Source organism: Panthera pardus, unplaced genomic scaffold, assembly GCF_024362965.1.
Source record: "Panthera pardus isolate Hobbes unplaced genomic scaffold, ASM2436296v1 HiC_scaffold_2, whole genome shotgun sequence".
Taxonomy (NCBI): Eukaryota; Metazoa; Chordata; class Mammalia; order Carnivora; family Felidae; genus Panthera; species Panthera pardus.
In genome coordinates, this window is record NW_026526765.1 from 148,903,504 (window position 1) to 148,924,149 (window position 20,646).

At 38.5% G+C, this 20,646-nt stretch overlaps 1 protein-coding gene across 4 annotated transcripts in view; it reads left to right on the forward strand.

Annotated features, from left to right (window-relative positions):
* The window catches only part of CNOT6 (CCR4-NOT transcription complex subunit 6), a 77,241-nt gene that overhangs the window by 37,568 nt on the left and 19,027 nt on the right, over positions 1 to 20,646 (forward strand). For 2 of the 4 annotated variants that reach the window (XM_019469704.2, XM_019469703.2), the window contains exons 3-4: positions 14,529 to 14,715; positions 17,134 to 17,219. The exons of the other annotated variants lie outside the window; for them this stretch is intronic. In XM_019469704.2, the coding sequence (XP_019325249.1) occupies positions 14,529 to 14,715; positions 17,134 to 17,219 (273 nt within the window). The remainder of the gene's footprint in view (positions 1 to 14,528; positions 14,716 to 17,133; positions 17,220 to 20,646) is intronic. 4 annotated transcript variants of the gene reach the window in all.

The following is a 20,646-nucleotide window of genomic DNA, read 5'->3' on the forward strand; positions in this document are numbered from 1 at the left end:
GCAGCTGTCCACCCTCTCGGTGACCCTGATGTCTACTCTAGGGAAGTCTAGACTGGGGACAGGTAAACAAGAGAGGAGGGAAACTCAAGTGGAGGCAGGACATGCACAATACTAGTTTTGAGGCCATCACTAACTTACTGGAAATCACTTACATGTTATTCATTTACTCTGAGACTTCTGATGTGGAAGGTGATGAAACATAAGGTTTCAGGAATCTTACAGGCTATAGAAGACTCCCACAAGAAGATAATTATAAAACCATGATAAATACAGGACAGAAAGCTTGACCTATTATCTTTTCTTTAAGACGGTCTTAGCCAGCTTGGCAGGATCAGGGAAAACATCCTAGAATAGCTGACTATTGAGTTAATGATATTAGCCAGGGGAAAGTGGAGTTAAGGACATCACAGGAAAAGGGGACATGGAGAATATAAAGTATACAGTGGAAGTCTCCCTTTCATCCCCCTTTTCCCGTTATACCTCCCAGCATGCACACACGTATGCATTCATATACAGGGTTATTAGTTTCTTTTATACACCTCTGGAGTCCTTCCATACATATGTAAATACAAATATAGTTTCTTATTCCACATCATATTTAAAAAAATTTTTTTTTAATGTGTATTCATTAAATATCTCTGAGAGAGAGACAGAACATGAGCAGGGGAGGGGCATAGAAAGAGGGAGACACAGAATCTGAAGCAGGCTTCAGGCTCTGAGCTGTCAGCACAGAGCCCAACGCAGAGCTCGAACCTACAAACTGTAAGATCATGACCTGAACTGAAGTCGGACACTTAACCAACCGAGCCACCCAGGTGCCCCTACACCTTATTTTTAATTCAAAAGATAGTATATTATGTACAAATTTCTGCACTTTGCTTTTTTTCCCATGTAACATTGTACTGTGGAGAGATTCTAAATAATAGATAGTTCTCTTATCACTGTAATTTTTCCTCCCTCCTTCCCTCTCCCTCCTTCCCTCTCCCTCCTTCCCTCCCCCTCTTTCCCTCCTTCCCTCCTTCCCTCCTTCCCTCTCCCTCCTTCCCTCCTTCCCTCTCCCTCCTTCCCTCTCCCTCCTTCCCTCTCCCTCCTTCCCTCCTTCCCTCCTTCCCTCCTTCCCTCTCCCTCCTTCCCTCCTTCCCTCCTTCCCTCCTTCCCTCTCCCTCCTTCCCTCCTTCCCTCTCCCTCCTTCCCTCTCCCTCCTTCCCTCCTTCCTTCTCCCTCCTTCCCTCCTTCCCTCTCCCTCCTTCCCTCCTTCCCTCTCCCTCCTTCCCTCTTTCCCTCTCCCTCCTTCCCTCTCCCTCCTTCCCTCTCCCTCCTTCCCTCTCCCTCCTTCCCTCTCCCTCCTTCCCTCCTTCCCTCTCCCTCCTTCCCTCCTTCCCTCTCCCTCCTTCCCTCCTTCCCTCCTTCCCTCCTTCCCTCCTTCCCTCTCCCTCCTTCCCTCCTTCCCTCCTTCCCTCCTTCCCTCCTTCCCTCTCCCTCCTTCCCTCCTTCCCTCCTTCCCTCTCCCTCCTTCCCTCTCCCTCCTTCCCTCCTTCCCTCCTTCCCTCTCCCTCCTTCCCTCCTTCCCTCTCCCTCCTTCCCTCTTTCCCTCTCCCTCCTTCCCTCTCCCTCCTTCCCTCTCCCTCCTTCCCTCTCCCTCCTTCCCTCTCCCTCCTTCCCTCTCCCTCCTTCCTTCTCCCTCCTTCCCTCCTTCCCTCTCCCTCCTTCCCTCCTTCCCTCTCTCCCTCCTTCCCTCCTCCCCTCCTTCCCTCCTTCCCTCCTTCCCTCTCCCTCCTTCCCTCTCCCTCCTTCCCTCTCCCTCCTTCCCTCTCCCTCCTTCCCTCTCCCTCCTTCCTTCTCCCTCCTTCCCTCCTTCCCTCTCCCTCCTTCCCTCCTTCCCTCTCCCTCCTTCCCTCTCCCTCCTTCCCTCTCCCTCCTTCCCTCTCCCTCCTTCCCTCTCCCTCCTTCCCTCTCCCTCCTTCCCTCTCCCTCCTTCCCTCTCCCTCCTTCCCTCTCCCTCCTTCCCTCTCCCTCCTTCCCTCTCCCTCCTTCCCTCTCCCTCTCCCTTCCCATTTTCCAGAGAGAGAAAGAAAGAATCTCAAGTAGGCTCCATGTGTGTAGCCCGATGAAGGGCTCAAGGCACCCCTGTAACTTATTTAAGTAGTACTATATTGATGGTCAGTCTATGACAAACCACTGCTACAGTGAATAACCTTGTAGATTGTTTTGCATCCTTTCTAATGTATATGTAGGTCAAAAGGGTATATGTGTTTATAATTTTGACAGATGATAGTTGGCAACTTTTTTCAATAATGAAATTCAGAATCAACTTATCTGGTCCTGGCATTTTTATCATGATCATGTTGTTTTATAAATTAGGGTGATTTGTAGGATACTTTTTTTTTTTTTTTTTTAATGTTTGCTTATTTATTTTTGAGAGAGAAAGAGAGCACAAGCAGGGAGGGGCAGAAAGAGAGGGAGACACAGAATCTGAAGCAGGCTCCAGGCTCTGAGCTATCAGTGCAGTGCCTAATGTGGGTCTCAAACTCACAAACTGTAATATGACCTGAAGTCGGATGCTTAATCAACTTAGCCACCCAGGCTTCCCTATAGGATGTCTTTCCATTTGTTTTTTTTTGTAGAAGTCCTATATACTTCTTGGTAGATTTATTCATAGGTATTTTACCTTCTGGTTCTTCTTATGAATAGAATCTTCTGTTACTTTTCCATCTAATTATTGTATACATGCAAATTGTTTTGCATATGTTATTTTGTGCTTTGTTCTCTGTTATGCTATAAACCGTTTTATGTAACTGTTTTATTGAGATATAATTCACATATCCTATAATTCATTAAAGTGCACAGTCAGTGGGTTTTTGTTTATTCACAGGTGTGCAACCATTATCACATTCACTTTTAAAACATTTTTAGCACCCCAAAAGAAACCCTATACTCATTAGCAGTCACTTCCCATTTCCTTCCGGTCCCCTAGCCCTAGGTAGCCAGTAGTTTATTTTCTACATCTATAGATTTGCCTGTTCCAAACATTTTCTTGTGGTCTTTGTGACTGCCTTCTTAATACTTAGGATAATGTTTTCAAGATTCATCTGTGTTGTAGCACGTATTAGTACTTCATTCCTTTTAGTGGCTGAATAATGTTCCATGTGTGGATATCATTGTATTTATTTATCTGTGTAAAAACACACTCCTGTGTGTCTTGTCTACTCTCAGTACTCTACTACAATACTACTTTACTTCAACACTGGATGTGCCGGTTTTCTACACTTAAAGCAATTCTGTGACACCACCTCAGCTGGATGTCACAGAACTCAATTCTGACACTAGTGTTGGGTACCACAAGTTAAGGGTTCAGTCCCATGGAACTGCTCCCCTCAACTTCAGACACTAGTCACAAGTCCAGGTTATCTTGTGCTTTCAGTTGAGGAGCTACAAATCCAGAGGTTCCCAGGATCATCCTCTCCTTGGGTTTAATTAATTTGCTATTATCAGCTCACAGAACCAGGAGAAGAGTTTACTTACTAGATTACTGGCTTATTATAAAAACTCAGGAACAGCCAATGGAAGAGATCCCATAGAGCAGGGTGTAGGGAACAGGTAAGAAACTTCCATGCTCTTTCCAGACCCCTCGCCTTCCCCATACCTCCCTGTGTTCCCTACTCTTGAAAGCTCAGAACTCCATAGTTAACAGATTCCCTCAGAGGCTTCATTAGGCACGGTCGATTAAATCTGGTGATTGATACAACTTCTCCCCCCTCTCTTCTCCCTGGTGGTTGGGGATGGGGGCTGGTGGGGACTGAAAATTTCAATTCTCTAATCCTGCTTGGTGTCCCTGGCAACAAGTCCCCATTTATGGGGGCATTAAAAAAGTCACCTCATTTAAGGTTAAACTCTGGTGTCCTTGAAAGGAGCACCTGTAATAAAAGACACCTTTACTGTTTTAATCACTTCAGAAATTCCAAGGATTTTAGGAGCTCCATTCTGGAAACAGAGATGAAGATCAAATGTATATTTTTTGTTGTAAATCAAAGCATCACAGATTGTTTCTACTTTTGGGCTCTAAGAATAATACTGCTGTGAACATTTGTGTACAAGTTTCTTTGTGGGCATTTTCATTTCTGTCAGGTAGGTACTTAGGAGTGGAATTACTAGATCATATGGTAATGTTTAACTCTTTGAGTAACTGACAGACTGTTCTGAAAGTTTCTGCATCATTCTACATTCTAAACCGCCTTGTACAAGGGTTACAATTTCTCCACTCCTTGGCAACAATTGTTACATATGTCTTTTTGATTTAGCCATCTTAGTGGGCATGAAAGAAGTATTGTGGCTTTGATTAGGGTTTCCTTGATGGTTCATGAAATCGAGCATCTTTGCATGTATTTATTGACCATTTACTTATCTTCCTTGGAGATGATACAAGCTTTTGATAGAAAAAGTATGTAATGAGTGGATGGGGGAAATGTACAATGATGGTCTATTTCACTTTCATTGTAGGCAATCAAGTTCAAAAGCAAAACATGCAGTTAAAACTAAGATTTGTAACCTTTAATGTTTAGAATCTCTGTTAATCTTAGATCAGTTTTAGAAAATCTTTTATAGCAAACAAAAGTTCTATGGTTCCATCATTTTTTAATTTTTTTCTTTTTTTTTTTTTAAATCACATTAAGGAATCATGTATAGTTTAATTTTGTTTCCTGTTTGTTTTTTTTTTTTTATATTAACACGAATGTGATATAATGGTAGTTACACCAGGTGATGGGATTTGGTATTTTTAAACAGTGTTGAATTATATAATAAGCATGTTCATTTAAAAATAAATTTATTAGGGGCGCCTGGGTGGCTCGGTTGAGCGACCGACTTCGGCTCAGGTCATGATCTCACGGTTTGTGAGTTCAAGCCCTGCATCGGGCTCTGTGCTGACAGCTCAGAACCTGGAGCTTGCTTCTGATTCTGTATCTCCCTCTCTCTCTGCCCCTCCCCCACTCATGCTCTGTCTCTCTCTGTCTCAGAAATAAATAAACGTTAAAAAAATTTTTTTAAATAATAATAAAAATAAATTTATTAACAGGGCACCTAGCTGGCTCAGTCATTTGACTCTTGATCTTGAAGTTGTGAGTTCAAGCCCCATGTTGGGTGTGGAGATTACTTAAAAATAAAATCTTTAAAAAATGAAGTTAGAAAAGTGCAAAAGGTGTAACTGGTTCAGATGTTACTGACTGAGCTTTGCAACAAACATTTCCTTTTATTAAGGTCAGTTAACCAGATGGTGGAGCTCCTTAGTGGTAGAGCACAGACTATTGTGAGTCCCCTTACCTGAGTTCAGCCCTTTCTTCATCTGCATCACACCACCTCCACTGTCATTCTGTTTTAAGCCTGATATTCTCACCTTTCTTTGTTCTTTTGCCTTTTTCCTAATACTCGTCTCAGTCTTTGCATTCTCAGGTTCTAGGCTTTTTACCTCCAGGCCTAATCTTCTTTTACTTAAACTAGATCTCTTTAATTTGAACAAGCGACATTCTTTCCTTGCATTTAAGACCTGAATTCTTTCCCACCAAAGTTTGATGAGGGTACCTTTGCAGATGTGTTTTCCTTCACGGATTGAAACTGCCATTTGTTAACTCACATGCCCTGTTAAGGCCGTTTCCTTCCCCATCAACTTTGCTATTTTTAAATTAAGCACTATCAATGGATTTAATCTGCCAAATGTTCTCCTTAGTGCCCTTCATGTAATTTAATCAGGTCTCTCTTCTTCTTCTTCTTAATCCAATTTGCCATTCTCACAGCACAATCCTCTTCCTTTTGTGAAGTTTACCTTACCATGACCCCGAAATCCTGGTCTTTAACTTCACCAGGAGTTGCGAGTGGGGAAAATTTCAAATGGCCACCGTTTCCAGTTACAGTGGATTCTTGTTATTCACAGTAGTTATGCTCTATATGGTCACCTTGAGCATGGAATTAGCAAGTACTGAAGCATTGCTCCGAGAGGAGATACATGGTTAGGTTCCTGTGAACCTCTAGTCACAACACTTTTCATCAACTAGTCAATACATAAGCTTGTTTTATGTGTGTTTATGTTTAAAGACACCTTATTTAATGTATATTGTCAACTCATTAACCTTGAACTCTTGGACACTAACGAATGCCTGAGGGAAACTTAGCTCAAACACTAGACACTTCACAGCCTTGCAGCTGGCATTTCAGCCCCATGCTTTGGGGCCATTTAAAACCTCAAATTCACCACAAAAAGCACAAATACGCAAAAAACAAATATGCAAAAACAAATATAGCACTAAATTATGAAGAAGACACTTGTTCACATTGTGAAAAGTGGAGCAAGAAGCCAGAGTGTTACCTTGTTGGACCTCATCTGGGAACTGTTCTGGGTGACTACATTTTTTTGCTTCTCTGTGCATGTTTATGAATGAGTGTAACAGAAATACAAGAATTGCATTTGGAGTTACAAGTAAACTGGAGGGGATAGGGGAATTCATAGATACAGAATCTGGGAATAATGGAGATAAGTATAATTCCCTTTTCTTCTAAAATGTCAGTTTTAAAGATTCAAGTCAAGATGTTTTCTTCCTTGCTTTCTCTAAATCTGCAAATGTAGAGGTAGCAATTTTGATTTCTTCATAGGGATGTTAATTATACCTGGTCCCTAGAGTTTGCTAATCGCCCCTCTGATTTGAGGGAACACTAGTTAGATTCCCCCTGTCTCTTAGTATTTAACAAATAAAGGATTCTGGATATGTTAGAATGAAATTACTTCTCAAAACACAGCTCTTAATTTAGGTCAGGATAATCTCAGCATTTCTCAAGCCACAAAGCTGCTTAAAATTGAATGCACATTTTTGGATGCAGAGGAATGTACAATTTTATGGAGAAGTAAATATCCTCAGAATTTCAAAAGGTGACTCTCTTTTATTCTCAAAAATTAGGAACCTTAATTTCTTAGGTTACATAGTTCTACCAGTAGAGTTTTAATCTAATTGAGGAATTGTGATGGGGCAAAGGATATTCACATTTAAAATTTTTAGTAGCTATTTCAGGATTGGTTTCAAAATATAGTTGTGTTTTTCCCCATAATTAATGAAGGTGTCTCAACCCTCTTAGCCTTGTGAATATTAGATACTAATCTTATTTTGTTATTTGCATAAGTAGAAGTGAATTCTTTGTTTAAATTTGCATATGTTTTATTGTTGAAATAAACATTTTTTTATAACTAACCCTTTTTTCTTGAGGACTTTATATTTACTGTTCTGTCCCCACACCAGCATACTAGTCACTGAAAGTTGACCGAATAAATGAATGTTATCTCTCTCTTTGTTTTTGTTTTTGTTTTTTTTTGTTTTTGTTTTTGTTTTTTTAAGAGAGAGAGCGGGCACTCATGCAGGGAGTGGCTGAGGGAGAGGGATAGAATCTGAAGCAGGCTCCATGTCCAGCGTGGAGCCCTTTGCAGATCTGTGCACGGAGCCTTATGTGGGGCTCAGTCTCACAACCGCGAGATCATGACCTGAGGCGAAATCAAGAGTTGGATGCTTACCTGACTGAGCCACCTGGGTGTCCCTGAATATTATCTCTTTGGCTGCTGTACTTGTTGGCATCTCCACATTAGAGAGGTTTTGAATTTTAATGTACTCAAACCTGACAGTTTTTGGAATCTTGGGTTTATGTTTAGAAATAATCTCTTCCATTACTTTTCTGGTTTTTTGGCATTTAGAAATTTATTTGTGTTACTTATCTGTGTATGGTAGAGATCTGATTCCTCCTTTCCCTCTCCCTTAAATCTTGTATGATTGATTTATTTAATACATGACTCCTTATACTTGATTAAAAAATTTTTTTAATGTTTATTTTTGAGAGAGAGACAGGAGTGGGGGCAGAGAGACAGGAATAGAGAGAGAATCCCAAGCAGGCCCTGCACTGTCAGTGCAGAGTCCAGTGCAGAGTCTGAACCCACAAACCATGAGATCATGACCTGAGCCAAAATGAAGAGTTGGATGCTTAACCAACTGAGCCACCCAGCCCCTCATCCTTTCTTCTTGGTTTTCTTTCTGCCTACTTTCTTGAGAATTAATTTTGTATCCTTCCTATTAAGTTGAAGTATAAAAATGTATTTCTCAAGCCCTTCTACCTTTTTTTGTTAAGTGTTATCTTGAGGCTGAAACATATGTTAAGACATGTACCCAATAAGTAGTTTGTGATATTTTAAGTGCTTTATTTATTTATATTGAATATTAGCTGTGTGCTTTAGTTTTATGAACTGAAAAGTAAATAAATTTGTTTTACAAATAGGAAATGATGTAGTTTCTACTGTAATTATTACACAGTAAGGAAAAATACTTTCTTAGACCAGGATAGATTTTATTGCATAGCTGTATTGATTTAAGTTGGCATGTAATAATCAGCATGTATGCAAAGTGAATAATGTGATATCTTTGGACATCTATACATCCTTGAAACCATCACCACATTCAAGGGACATATCTGTCATTCCCCTGAATTTGTCATTCCTTTCTCTACCTCCTTCATTTCTCTGTCCCTTCCCCCAATCCCAGGTAATCGCTGTTCTGTTTTCTTTAACCATAGGATTGGTTTACGTTTTGTAGAAGTTTTATTTAAAAGAAGTAATACAGTATGTACTTTTTGTTGTTGTTGTTTAGTTTTGCTACTTATTTTGATATTCATCCATGCAGTTGATTTTTAATAGTTCATACTTTTTATTACTGAGTAGTATCCTATTACTTGTATATGCCAGCATTTATTTATCCATTTCTTTGTTGATGAAAATATTTGATAATTTCTACAAATAAAGCTTTATGTACACTTCTTTATAGAGGATATAACTTTCATTTTTCTTGGGCAAATACCTAAGAATGAAATTGATCATAAGGTAGGTAAGGTTTAACTTTTTAAAAACCTCAAACTAGGGGGTGCCTGGGTGACTCAGTCGGTTAAACGTCCGACTTCAACTCAGGTCACGATCTCACGGTCCGTGAGTTCGAGCCCCGCGTCGGGCTCCAGGCTGATGGCTCGGAGCCTGGAGCCTGCTTCCGATTCTGTGTCTCCCTCTCTCTCCGCCCCTCCCCTGTTCATGCTCAATTTCTCTCTGTCTCAAAAATAAATAAACGTTAAAAAAAAAATTAAAATAAAAACCTCAAACTATTTTGCAAAGAGGTTGTCTCATTTTACATTCTTACTACATATCTTTGATCCATATCTTCACCAACACTTGTCAAGTCTTTTTAATTTTAGCCACTCTTCTGGGTTTGTAGTGGTATCTCATTGCGGTTTTAATTTTCATTTCCCTAATGATGCTGATGTTGAGCATTTTTTCATATGATTATTTACCAGTTGTATGTCTTCTTTGGTGAAGTGTCTATTTAGATGTTTTTCCTGTTTTGAAAATTGGATTGTTATTACTGAGTTTTGAGAGTTCTTTATATAATTTCTAAAATCAGGTAGTTTTAGTCTTCCAGCTTCTTTTTCAAAGTTGTTTTGAATTTTATAAGGCCTTTAAATTTCCATGCAAAATTTAGAATCCATTTGCCAGTTTCAGACATGCTGGTATTTTGATGGTGATTGTGTTGACTCTAAACCAATTTGGGGGAGATCTAATATCTTAACAACATTAAATCTTCTGATCTGTGAACACTGTATATATCTCTGCTTCTTTAGGACTTCTTTACTTTCTTTCAGGGTGTTTTGTAGTTTTTAATATATTGGTCCTACACATATTTTTGTCATATTTTCCTCTACTTTGTAATTTGGTACTAATGTAAATGTTATTGTAAATATGTTTCTGATTATGCATTGCTGTATATAAAAATACAGTAGATATTTTGTATATTGATACTTTATCCTACAACCTTGCTAAACTCATTTATTGGTGGTATTTTTGTAGATTCTTAGGATTTTACATGATGATTGTGCCATTTGCAGATAACCATGACTGCTTCTTTCGACTTTTTTTCTTATTGCATAGGCTAAAACTTCCAGCATAATTTTGATTGGGAGTGGTGATAGTGGACATATCTTGCTTTGTTTCTGATCTCAGGAGGAAAGTGTTCATTCCCTTACCACTAACCTTCTTATACATACCCTTCTTCAAGATTTAGGAAGTTCTGTTCTTAGCTTACAAGCAAGCTTTTTTTTTTTTAAAATCAGGATTTGATTTGATTAAATGCTGATTTTTAAATGTTGATTTGTCATATGCTTTTTTACATCTGTGTATATGATTTTCTTTTCTAAGAAAAAGTTTTTTGAAAAATTATTTTGAATGTTTAACAAACCTTGAATTTGCTAGTGCAAGTCTTACTTGGTCATTATCTTTTTAATCTGTTGTTGAATTTGATTTGTTAAAATTTTGTTAAAATTTGCATTTTTGTTCATGAAGGATTTGATTTGTAGTTTTTTTGGTACTAGTTTTATCTGGTTTTGGTATCAGAATGATGTTGGCCACATAGAATGAGTTCGAAAGGATCTTCTTGCTTTCACGTTTTTGGATCAGTTTGTGTAGAATTGTTATAGTTATTCCTTAAATATTTGGTTGTATTCACCAATGAGCCTTTCTGGTTCAAGAATTTTCTTTGTGGGAAGGTTTTTGTCAAATATATTCAGGAGTACCTGGGTGACTCAGTTAAGCGTCCTCCGTGGTTTCAGCTCAGGTCATGATCTCAAGGCTCATGAGTGCAAGCCCTGCATCAGGTTCTACGCTGACAGTGTGGAGCCTTTTTGGGATATTCTCTCTCTCTCTCCACCCTCCTCCCTGTCTCCCCCCTCTCTTTCTGCCCCTACCCTGCTTGTGCTCATTCTCTCTTAAAATACACTTAATTAAAAAAAAAACAACAACACTCATAATGTTGTGCAGCCGTCTCTACCATCCATCTCTGTAGCTCTTTTCATCTTCTAACTTGTCTTCTTTTTTGAAAGGTATTTTTATTGTGTTGCTAGGTTCATAGTATTTATTTTCTTTCAGTATATTAAAGATTTTGCTCTGCTTGTCTTCTCTCTCGTACTGTTCACAAGTAAAAGTCTGCAGACATTTTATCTTTGTTTCTCTGTGTAATTATTTTTCCTTTGGCAGCTTTTAAGGTTTTCTGTTTATCATTTGTTTTAAGCCATTTGATTAAGATGTGCCTTCCTGTAGTTTTCTTTTTTATTCTTCGTGGAGTTTTCATGTACTTGGGGGTTAATTGAGCTTTTTGTGTCTAGGTTTATAGTTTTCATGAAAAGTAGAAAATTTTTTGCATCTCTTCATTGTCTTCTTTTTTTTCTTTTTGGTGATAGCCCAAGATATAATTCACATAATTCATCCACTTAAATGCACATTCAGTGGTTTTGTATATTCACAGAGTTGTGCACTCATTACCACAGTTAGTTTTGACAACATTTTCATTGCCTCCAAAAGAAACGCGATACATATTAGCTTTCATTTCACCTCAGCTAGCCAGACCTTGAAAGTGTTAATCTTTTTTCTGTCTGAATGGATTTGTTACTCTCCTGGACATTTCAAATAAATGGAATTATGTAATGTGTGGTCACTAGCTTTTTCCATTCAGCGAATTATTTTTAAGGTTCAATCGTGCTTTAATATGTATTAATATTTCATATGTTTGAATACACCACATTTTATTTATCTGTTGACAGACATTTGGATTGTTTCTGTTTCTTGACTCTTGATAATTCTGCAATGAGCATTTAAGTTTTTGTATGGACACGTGTTTTTCTTTCTTTTGGGCATATTCATCGGAATGAATTGCTGGCTCATGTGGTAACTTGTATAACCTTTTTGAGGAACTGCCATACTATTTTCCAAAGTGGCTTCGTTAGTTTACATTTCCACCAGCAGTATGTGAAGGTTCTAGTTTCTCTACTCCTTGCCAATACTCTGTCTTTTTTATTATAGTCATCTTAGTGGGTATGAAGTAGCGTATCATTGTTGTTTTTGATTTGCCTTTCTCTGATGGCTGGTGATAATGAGCATCTTTTCAAGTGCTTGTTGGCCACTTGTGTATCTTCTTTGGAGAAGTGCCTGTTCTTTGCCCACTTATAAATTGAATTATTTGTCTTTTCTTACTGAGTTGTATCAGTTCTTTATATATTCTAGATACAAATATCTTATTAAATTTATGACTTTCAGATAGTTTCTCCTGTGTGAACACACTTTTCACTTTGTTGATGGTGATCTTTGAGGCACAAAAGGTTTTAATTTTGGTGAAGTACAGTTTAACATATTTTTTGTTGCTTATGCTGTTAGTGTCCTATCTAACAAACCATTGCATAATCTCAGGTCTTGAAGGTAAATGCCTCTGTTTTCTTCCAAAAGTTTTTGAGTCAGTTTTTGTATATGGTGTAAGGTAAAGGTTTAACTCCTAAAAGTTAAAACATGTGGATATCTGGTTATCTTTTGTGTTTATTTCCTAAGATATTTTTTTCTGTCCCCAACTCCCCTATTTTGGGGACTCCAATTACATATATATTAGGTTGTTTAAAGTTGCCCAAGAGTTCATGGACGTGATTTTTTTTAATGTTTATTCATTTTGAGAGAGAGAGAGGGAGAGAGGGAGAGCACGAGTGGGGGCGGGACAGAGAGAGAATCCAAAGTAGGCTAGCGCAGAGCCTGAGGTGAGGCTTGGTCTCACAGACTGTGAGATCATGACCTGAGCCAAAATCGGGAGTCGGATGCTTAACCAACTGCGCCATGCAGGTGCCCATGCATGTGTTTTTTTCTAGTATTTTTCTCTCTTTTCATTTTGAGTAGTTTTGTTGCTGTGTTGTGAATTTTGCCCTGTTGGGCAATGCATATTTTTGTATTCCTATAACCAGTATTGAACTTTATTTTGGGATACAGTTAGGTTACTCAGAAACAGTTTAGTTCTTTTGAGGCTTGCTCTTAAACTTTTTAGGTGAGACCAGAGCAATCTTTAGGGCTGATTTTTTTTTTTTAATGCTTTTATTTATTTTTGAGAGAGAGAGAGAGAGAGACAGAGACAGAGACAGAGCACGAGTGGGTGAGGGGCAGAGAGAGAGGGAGACACAGAATCCGAAGCAGGCTCCGGGCCCTGAGCTGTCAGCACAGAGCCTGATGCGGGGCTCGAACTCATGGACCGTGAGATCATGACCTGAGCCAAAGTTGGACGTCTAACCAACTGAGCCACCCAGGTGCCCCTGATTTTATACCACTAATAAGTCCAGCACCTTGTGAGTTATGATACATTTCCTTCTGGTAGTTGGCAACACTAGCTAGCTTCAGTTCTGTGTAAATGTAGGGATTGTTTCTACTTCTTTTGGGTGTTTTTCCTTCTGGCTCAGGCAATTTCTCACATGTTTATACTGATCAATACTTAGCTGAAAACTTGAGGGGGAACTTTTTCCCATCTCCAGACTTCTTTGTTTATCTCTTCCTCTCTGGTACTATCTCTGCCTTTGTAAATTCTGGTCATCTTGGCTTCCCTGCTCCAGAACTTGGGGGAGATCACTGTGCTGCCCTTGGGATCTCCTACCTGTGCAGTCCAGGAAGCTGAGACAGTTGTAAGGCCTGCCTTGTTTGTGATCATTTGGGGATCACTGTTCTGCACTGGTTGAAGTCTAATCGCTGAAATTTGTTGATTCATATATATTGTCTGGTGTGGTAGTTGTTCAGGTAGGATAGTAAATTTGGTCTCTGTTACTCCACCTTGATTAGAAATCTTAAGATTGCTTTTTCAGCCAATAGAAAATCAGTTCTCAAAGACTAGTGTATTTCCATTACATCTGTTTGTTTCATTCTGTCTCAGAGTAGATCTTAGACCATTAAAGAGATTGGAGGAAAGTTCTTAGATGGATTGTAGAAATGATTGTCATCTTACCAAGAAGTACCAAAGTACTGATTTAATGTTACATTGAAAGAGATTACTTTCTTGGTTACTGAACCCGGGGTCTATTACTGTTTGATTATGACTTCATATCTTTGATGTTTCTGGGCAAGTATTTTTGCTTGTAAATTATTCAGTACAGCTTTTGTTTAGTTATATGATTCTTGATGCAGTTATTACTTGAGTACACTGGTCTTAAAACTTTGTTAAGCTGAGAATATATGGTTTACCTTTTGTTTGCAGGCAGAATTCTTGTTTTCTAGAGTATAGATAGGAACAGCCTCCGAGAGAGGATTTGATTTTTTTTTTTGCGTATCCAAATTAATCGTGGTGACATACTAGATTTATCATTACTATAAATCATTCATATCTTTCTTTCGTGTCATAGCTGAGGCAACCTTAAAGGATAAAGTCTTAGCTGTTGTGCTCTTAAAAAACAATGATGCATTTTAAACACAGATTTTTTTAGTTTGCTAAGTAGAGCTTACACCCTAATCATAGCAGTACGTTGTCCTAGAATAGGTAAGCTTTCTCCTGTTAAACCCTTCCTCACAATGTTTTGAAAGATAGATTATTATTCATTGAAACATCTAAATGTTATTTGATCCAGGGACCAAATTGTAGACAACACCATATTAATCCTTTCCCCATTTTTTCCTTCTCTTACAGGAAAAGTAAGAAGCTTAAGCTCATCTTTGTGGTCACTAACTCACTTGACAGCTTTGCATCTGAGTGACAATTCCCTGTCCCGCATTCCTTCAGACATTGCCAAGCTTCACAATCTGGTGTATCTGGACCTGTCCTCTAATAAAATCCGGAGTTTACCGGCAGAACTCGGAAACATGGTATCACTCAGGTGTGCAGATTCGACTTCTTTTCTGACTTTAACCCCCTACAAACAAAATAGAATACTTATTTTGCTAGGAAACTGCACTACCAATTAAATGGTATTTGAACAAGAGCAAACATAATTGTATCCCTTGTAAAGTTTTCTGGGAAAATTGAATGTCAATAAATAATAAATTAGGTAGATTCATTGCCTAAAATTTGTTTTATTGCTATGTTATGTGTAATATACTTTATTCCTAAACAAAAATTTTGGATAAAGTGGGGGTAAATAAATAAAAGGCAGTTATGTTAATCCTACATATGGACTCTCCTGTGACAAACGATTGTGGTGCTTTCCCCTCTAAATTCTGGGGTACCATACTATGCTTAACACAGGGTCCAGGATACCACTGCCAAGGAATGACACCTTTTTGGCCATCCCAGGGCTTGTATGCATGATAGTAATAAAGCCTGGACTCAAAAAAAAAGCTAGAATTAGTCATTGCATTTGGAGGACTACAGTGCGGAGTAGAGGAGTAGATAGGATATGGAGTCACACAGTTCAGTTTGGAATCCTGTGACTTTGCCATTTACAAGTTGTGTGATTTGGGGCAATCTCCTTAACTTTGCTGAATGTTTTGTCCTCTGTAAAGTTACTGTAAGGCCTACCTAGCCAGGGCTGAGATTAGAGATACCTGAGATAATGAGTAAGAAACTACTAGCACCCTGCTGGACACATATTGTATTTAATAAATGGTAATTGCTATTTCTTTTATTATCCCTGTTTTTTTGTAAGGTAGATGGGATCCATCCAAGTTGAAAGTAAAGCTAATTTCTAGTTATTATGTTAATCCCAGTGGAAAAATCTTGCTCCATATCGTATTACTTGCCTTTTCTTTTATTCCCCTGGCTGTTTTGCTGCTTCCTACCATTTGCTGCATAGTAAAAAGGAATAAGGACCTCGTGAGAGTTTCTTTACCTTTGTTATTCCCACTCCAGCTTTTTGACATTGTTTTGGGCTTAATTACTGAGTATATACCATGACCATTTTTAATCTCCTTAAAAGACCTCCTTTCCCATGTGATATATGTGGAAATAAATGGGAACAAATTATTTAGACTTGTTTAGTTTATGGCCTCACCAGCCTCTGGTTCACTAAGTAGTAACCGAGGTTCATTTAAATTCTAAGAACCAGGGATTATACTGGTTCTTCTTTTTTTTAAAAGTAGTTCTCTTCACCTTTAAAAATTGATAAATAAAACTTACCGCAGAAAATTGTAAGTATCTCAGTGTTGGGTCTTTGTTTCTTTTTTTTTTTTAATTTTTTTTTTTTTTTCAACGTTTATTTTATTTTTGGGACAGAGAGAGACAGAGCATGAACGGGGGAGGGACAGAGAGAGAGGGAGACACAGAATCGGAAACAGGCTCCAGGCTCCGAGCCATCAGCCCAGAGCCCGACGCGGGGCTCGAACTCACGGACCGTGAGATCGTGACCTGGCTGAAGTCGGACGCTTAACCGACTGCGCCACCCAGGCGCCCCTGGGTCTTTGTTTCTTTTCACTACTAAAGATTCTTTTGATAGTTCATAAAAAAATATTAATTGTTAATAAAGCTTCTATTATGTCTAATGTGAAACTTTAAAATTTGGAGAAATATTAATGGTAAACTTAATTTTTTAGCTGTCATAAGCTATTTTCAGTTGGTGCTACATGATCATTTTAAATCTCATTTAACAATTCACTTGTTAGGCTGTTTTATCATTTCCACTTTCTTAAAGTTGTGTAGTAGACTCCATGTGGCTGGATCAGTGCTGCTCTTGGGCAGTCTGTGGACTGTGCCCATTTGTAAACTGTGTCATCAGCCTGCAGTGGAATAGACAACGTGTGAGAGCAGTTTTGTATCTATTGAATCTAATGCACTTTAAAAATATGACTTGTGCTTTGTTGGTCTTTTTTTTTTCTCCTCTCTTTTCTTGAATTAGAAATTAAAAAAAAAAATTTAAAAATTATTTTAAAATATTTAAAAATATTTTAAAATTTTTTCAATATTTATTTTTAAGAGAGACAGTGTGAGCGGGGGAGGGGCAGAGAGAGAGAGACACACACACAGAATCCAAAGCAGGCTCCAGGCTCTAAGCTGTCAGCAGAGAGCCTGACACAGGGCTCAAACTCATGAACTGTGAGATCATGACCTAAGCTGAAGTTGGATACTAACCCAGGTGCCCCAGTTTTCTGTTATTTTTAAAATGTTTGGTCTGTGGCAATCTGGGGTTTTTTTGTTGTGTTTTGTTTTTTTGCTACATCATTGTTTGAGAAGCACTGTACTAGACATTGGAATATAATATAAAATTTTTCATTCTGAGAAGAATATTAGAAATTATAGTGCTGATTTTAGCCATGGGTTAAAAGGCAATATATGTTCTGATGTGGAATTTTTACATCCACAGGGAACTCCATTTAAATAACAACCTGTTACGAGTTCTACCCTTTGAGCTGGGAAAACTGTTTCAGTTGCAGACTTTAGGCCTGAAAGGTATGATTTCTCATATTTGTGCTTCTTGTGGTTTGTATGTTGTGTCTTTGAGTCTAAAGAAGCTGTAAGAGGGGGATCTTGTCGCCAGGGATTTGCAGGCTCACTCTTCCCCAAACTTCATCAGTTTTTTAGGTACATCCCAGTGGTTTTCTCTCTTGTCCACCTGGAGACTGTCTGCTAATCTTTGTATTCCTTTTTACTCCTAGCCCGGCTTTTCTTTCTTCTATCCTTTGTTTCATTCAGTTCAGTGTTCTGATGATACATTCCTCAGATCATACTTTATGTCATCATACTATAAATGGCTTTGTTTAAAAAATTTTTTTTTATGTTTATTTATGTTTGACAGAGAGAGTGCAAGTGGGGGAGGGGAAGAGAGAGAGGGAGACACAGAATCTGAAGCAGGCTCCAGGCTCTGAGCTGTCAGCACAAAGCTTGACACGGGACTGAAACTCACGAATAAATGGCTTCTTTTCCCTTGTATTCAAATCTCAAAAAACAAACTCACAAAGTACAGAAATTGAGTAGAAAATTTTCATCCATTGGGACATGTTAATATTCAGTTTTTAGCATTTTTTAAAACTTGATGTGTAAGGACTTCATTAATCTATTAGAATTTGAGGGCATAATTGATCCAGTAAGAATTATTGGGAAATATGTTTTTTAAATCAGTAAGATTAAAAGCTCTATTTTAGTAATAGGTCAATAAGAATTTTTTTTTTTTAACACATTAGATGATTGTTTGCTAATCTCGTATCCACCTCATTCTTTAATCAATTCCTAAAAAAATAGTCACATAATGAAGTCTTAAAGAATTGTACTTTTGTTTCTTAAGACTACATTTAGAAAATAAGGTTTTATTCCTGTAATCCTTTTCATTTCATAAAGGTAACAGTAATTTTACAAAAACAAATGGGAAAATATAAATAATACATTTGTAAATGTATACAAAACCATATTCATCAAACATCAGCTTTATAAGGTTTTCTTTGGAAAGTGTAGGCTGGGCTTGGCTGAGCTTGGCTGAGGATTCTTCTTTTTTTTTTTTTAATGCGTATTTTTGAGAGAGAGAGAGAGAGAGAGACCGAATGAACAGGGAAGGGGCAGACACACACACATACACACACACACACACACACACACACACACACACACACACACACAGAATCTGAAGCAGGCTCCAAGCTGTCAGCACAGAGCCAAACATGGGGCTCGAACTCATGAACTGTGAGATCATGACCTGAGCCGAAGTCAGATGCTCAACCAACTAAGCCACCCAGCCACCCTTTGGCTGAGGCTCCTTAAATTAGGCCCTTTAAAGTTTTCTTGTCTTAACTTTGAAAAACAAAAATATAAAATGTAGCAACATCAGAATGAACAATTAATATTGTGTCACTTTTGTGTCTGTTTTCTAATACAAAGAAATAGAACATTACAGAATGTAAAAACCCTCTTTGTTTCTTCTTTAGGTCCCTTTCTCATCCCAGAAGCAGCTACTGTTTTATGTCCTCTTAGTTTCAGGTTTTGTAATCTTAACAGTATTTATTTTACAAAAATGTGTTCATTTCTCTAAGGATTCACAAACTTTATTTGACATTAGGGTCATTGGTCACACATGTCCACATTGTGTTAATGTGTATGAAAGCCTTGGAAGCGTTGGGGAGTGATAGGGCAGTCTTTGTGGCACCTTAGTTTTTGAGGATCCCTTGCTCTTTCATTTCAGAAAGATCCTCTAAAATGTTTGACATCTAGGTTTTAGGTTTCTTTCTTCGAAATAGAGTTTCACCGATTTTTTGGACAAATCCATTACTTTTCTGAGCTTGCCCCACTCACTTGTTAACTTCTGACAACCGCTGATTTGTTCTCCATTTCTAAAACTTTGTTATTTCAGGAATATTGTGTTAGTAGAATCATGCTGTGTGTAACCTGAGATTAGTTTTTTCCACTCAGGTTAATTCTTTGACGATTCTCGCAGGCTGTTGCATGTTTGCTTCTTTATATTGATGAGCAGTGTTCCATGGTATGGATGAATCATGGTCTGTTTAACCAGTCACCTGTTGAAGGACATCTGGCTGGTTTCCAGTATTTGGCTATTGTGGATGAAGCAGCTATGAACAATTCTGTGTACAGATTATTATGGCACATAAGTCCTCATGTCTCTAGGATAGATGCCCAGGAGTGCAATTGCTTGGTCATATTTTAGTGTTGTTTAGTTTTTTAGGAATCTGCCAGACTTTTCCAGACTGGCTGTACTATTTAACATTTTCACCAGTAATGAATAAGTGATCCAGTTACTCTGAATCTTCCCCAGCTTTGGTGTTGTCACTATTGTTATTTTTAGTTTTTCTGATAGATGTGCAGTGACATCTCATTGTGGTTTTAATTTGCATTTTCCCGTTAAGTAAAGATATTGCACAATTTTGCATGTGCCTACTTGTCATCTGTATGTCATCATCTGTGGAGTATTCTTCATGCCTTTGCCCGTGTCCTAATTGAATTGTTTTTTTACTGTTGAATTTTCAGAGTCCGTTATATTTTCTGGATATTAGGCCTTTGTCAAATATGTGATTTGCAGACATTTTTTCCCCAGTGTGTAGTCTTTCCACCCACTTAACACACCCAGTTCCAGCACTGTGGGGCTTTCCCCCACACCAACAAGCAATTCTAGGATACCAGCTAGATGTCCTGTAATTCAACTAAATTCTGACACTACCTACCCAAAGATAGCCTCAGATTCCATGGATAAAAGGTTCAGTCCCACAGGACTGCTACTTGCCCATGCCTCCCTAACTTCAGATTCCAGTCACAAGGCCAGGTTGTCACCTGTGCTCCTGATCAAGGTTCCCGCAGTCCCCTCCTTGGGTTTGATCAGTTTGTGACAGTGGCTCACAGTAATAAGGAAACCCGTTTACTCACAGATTCCCAATTTATTATAAAATGATATAACTCTGGAGCAGCCAGATGGAAAAGATGAGTAGGGCAAGGTATGGGGAAAGGGCACAGAGCTTCCGTGCCCTCTTCCTCTCTCCGAGAGCACCACTCTTCTCGAGTCTCTATTTGTTCACCAACCCAGAGGCTCCTTGAACCCCATGCTTTTGGGTTTCTGTGGAGGCTTCATAACATAGGCATGACTGATTAAATCATTGGCCTTGATGATTGAGCTGACTTCCAGCCCCTCCTCCTGGGGGACTGGGACTGGAAGTTCTAACCTTCCAGTCACATGGTTGGTTCCTGTCAGCCAGCCCCCATACTCCTGTGGAGGCTGAAAGTTACTTCATTGACACCACAAGAGGCACCTCTACAACTTCACTTTGGAAGAAATCCTTGAATCACTTTCAGGATTTTAGGAGCTTTAGGGTTCAGATATGTATTTCTTATTATAAATCATGATGTTACACAGGGTCTTTTCTGTAACAAAAGGTTTTGGTTT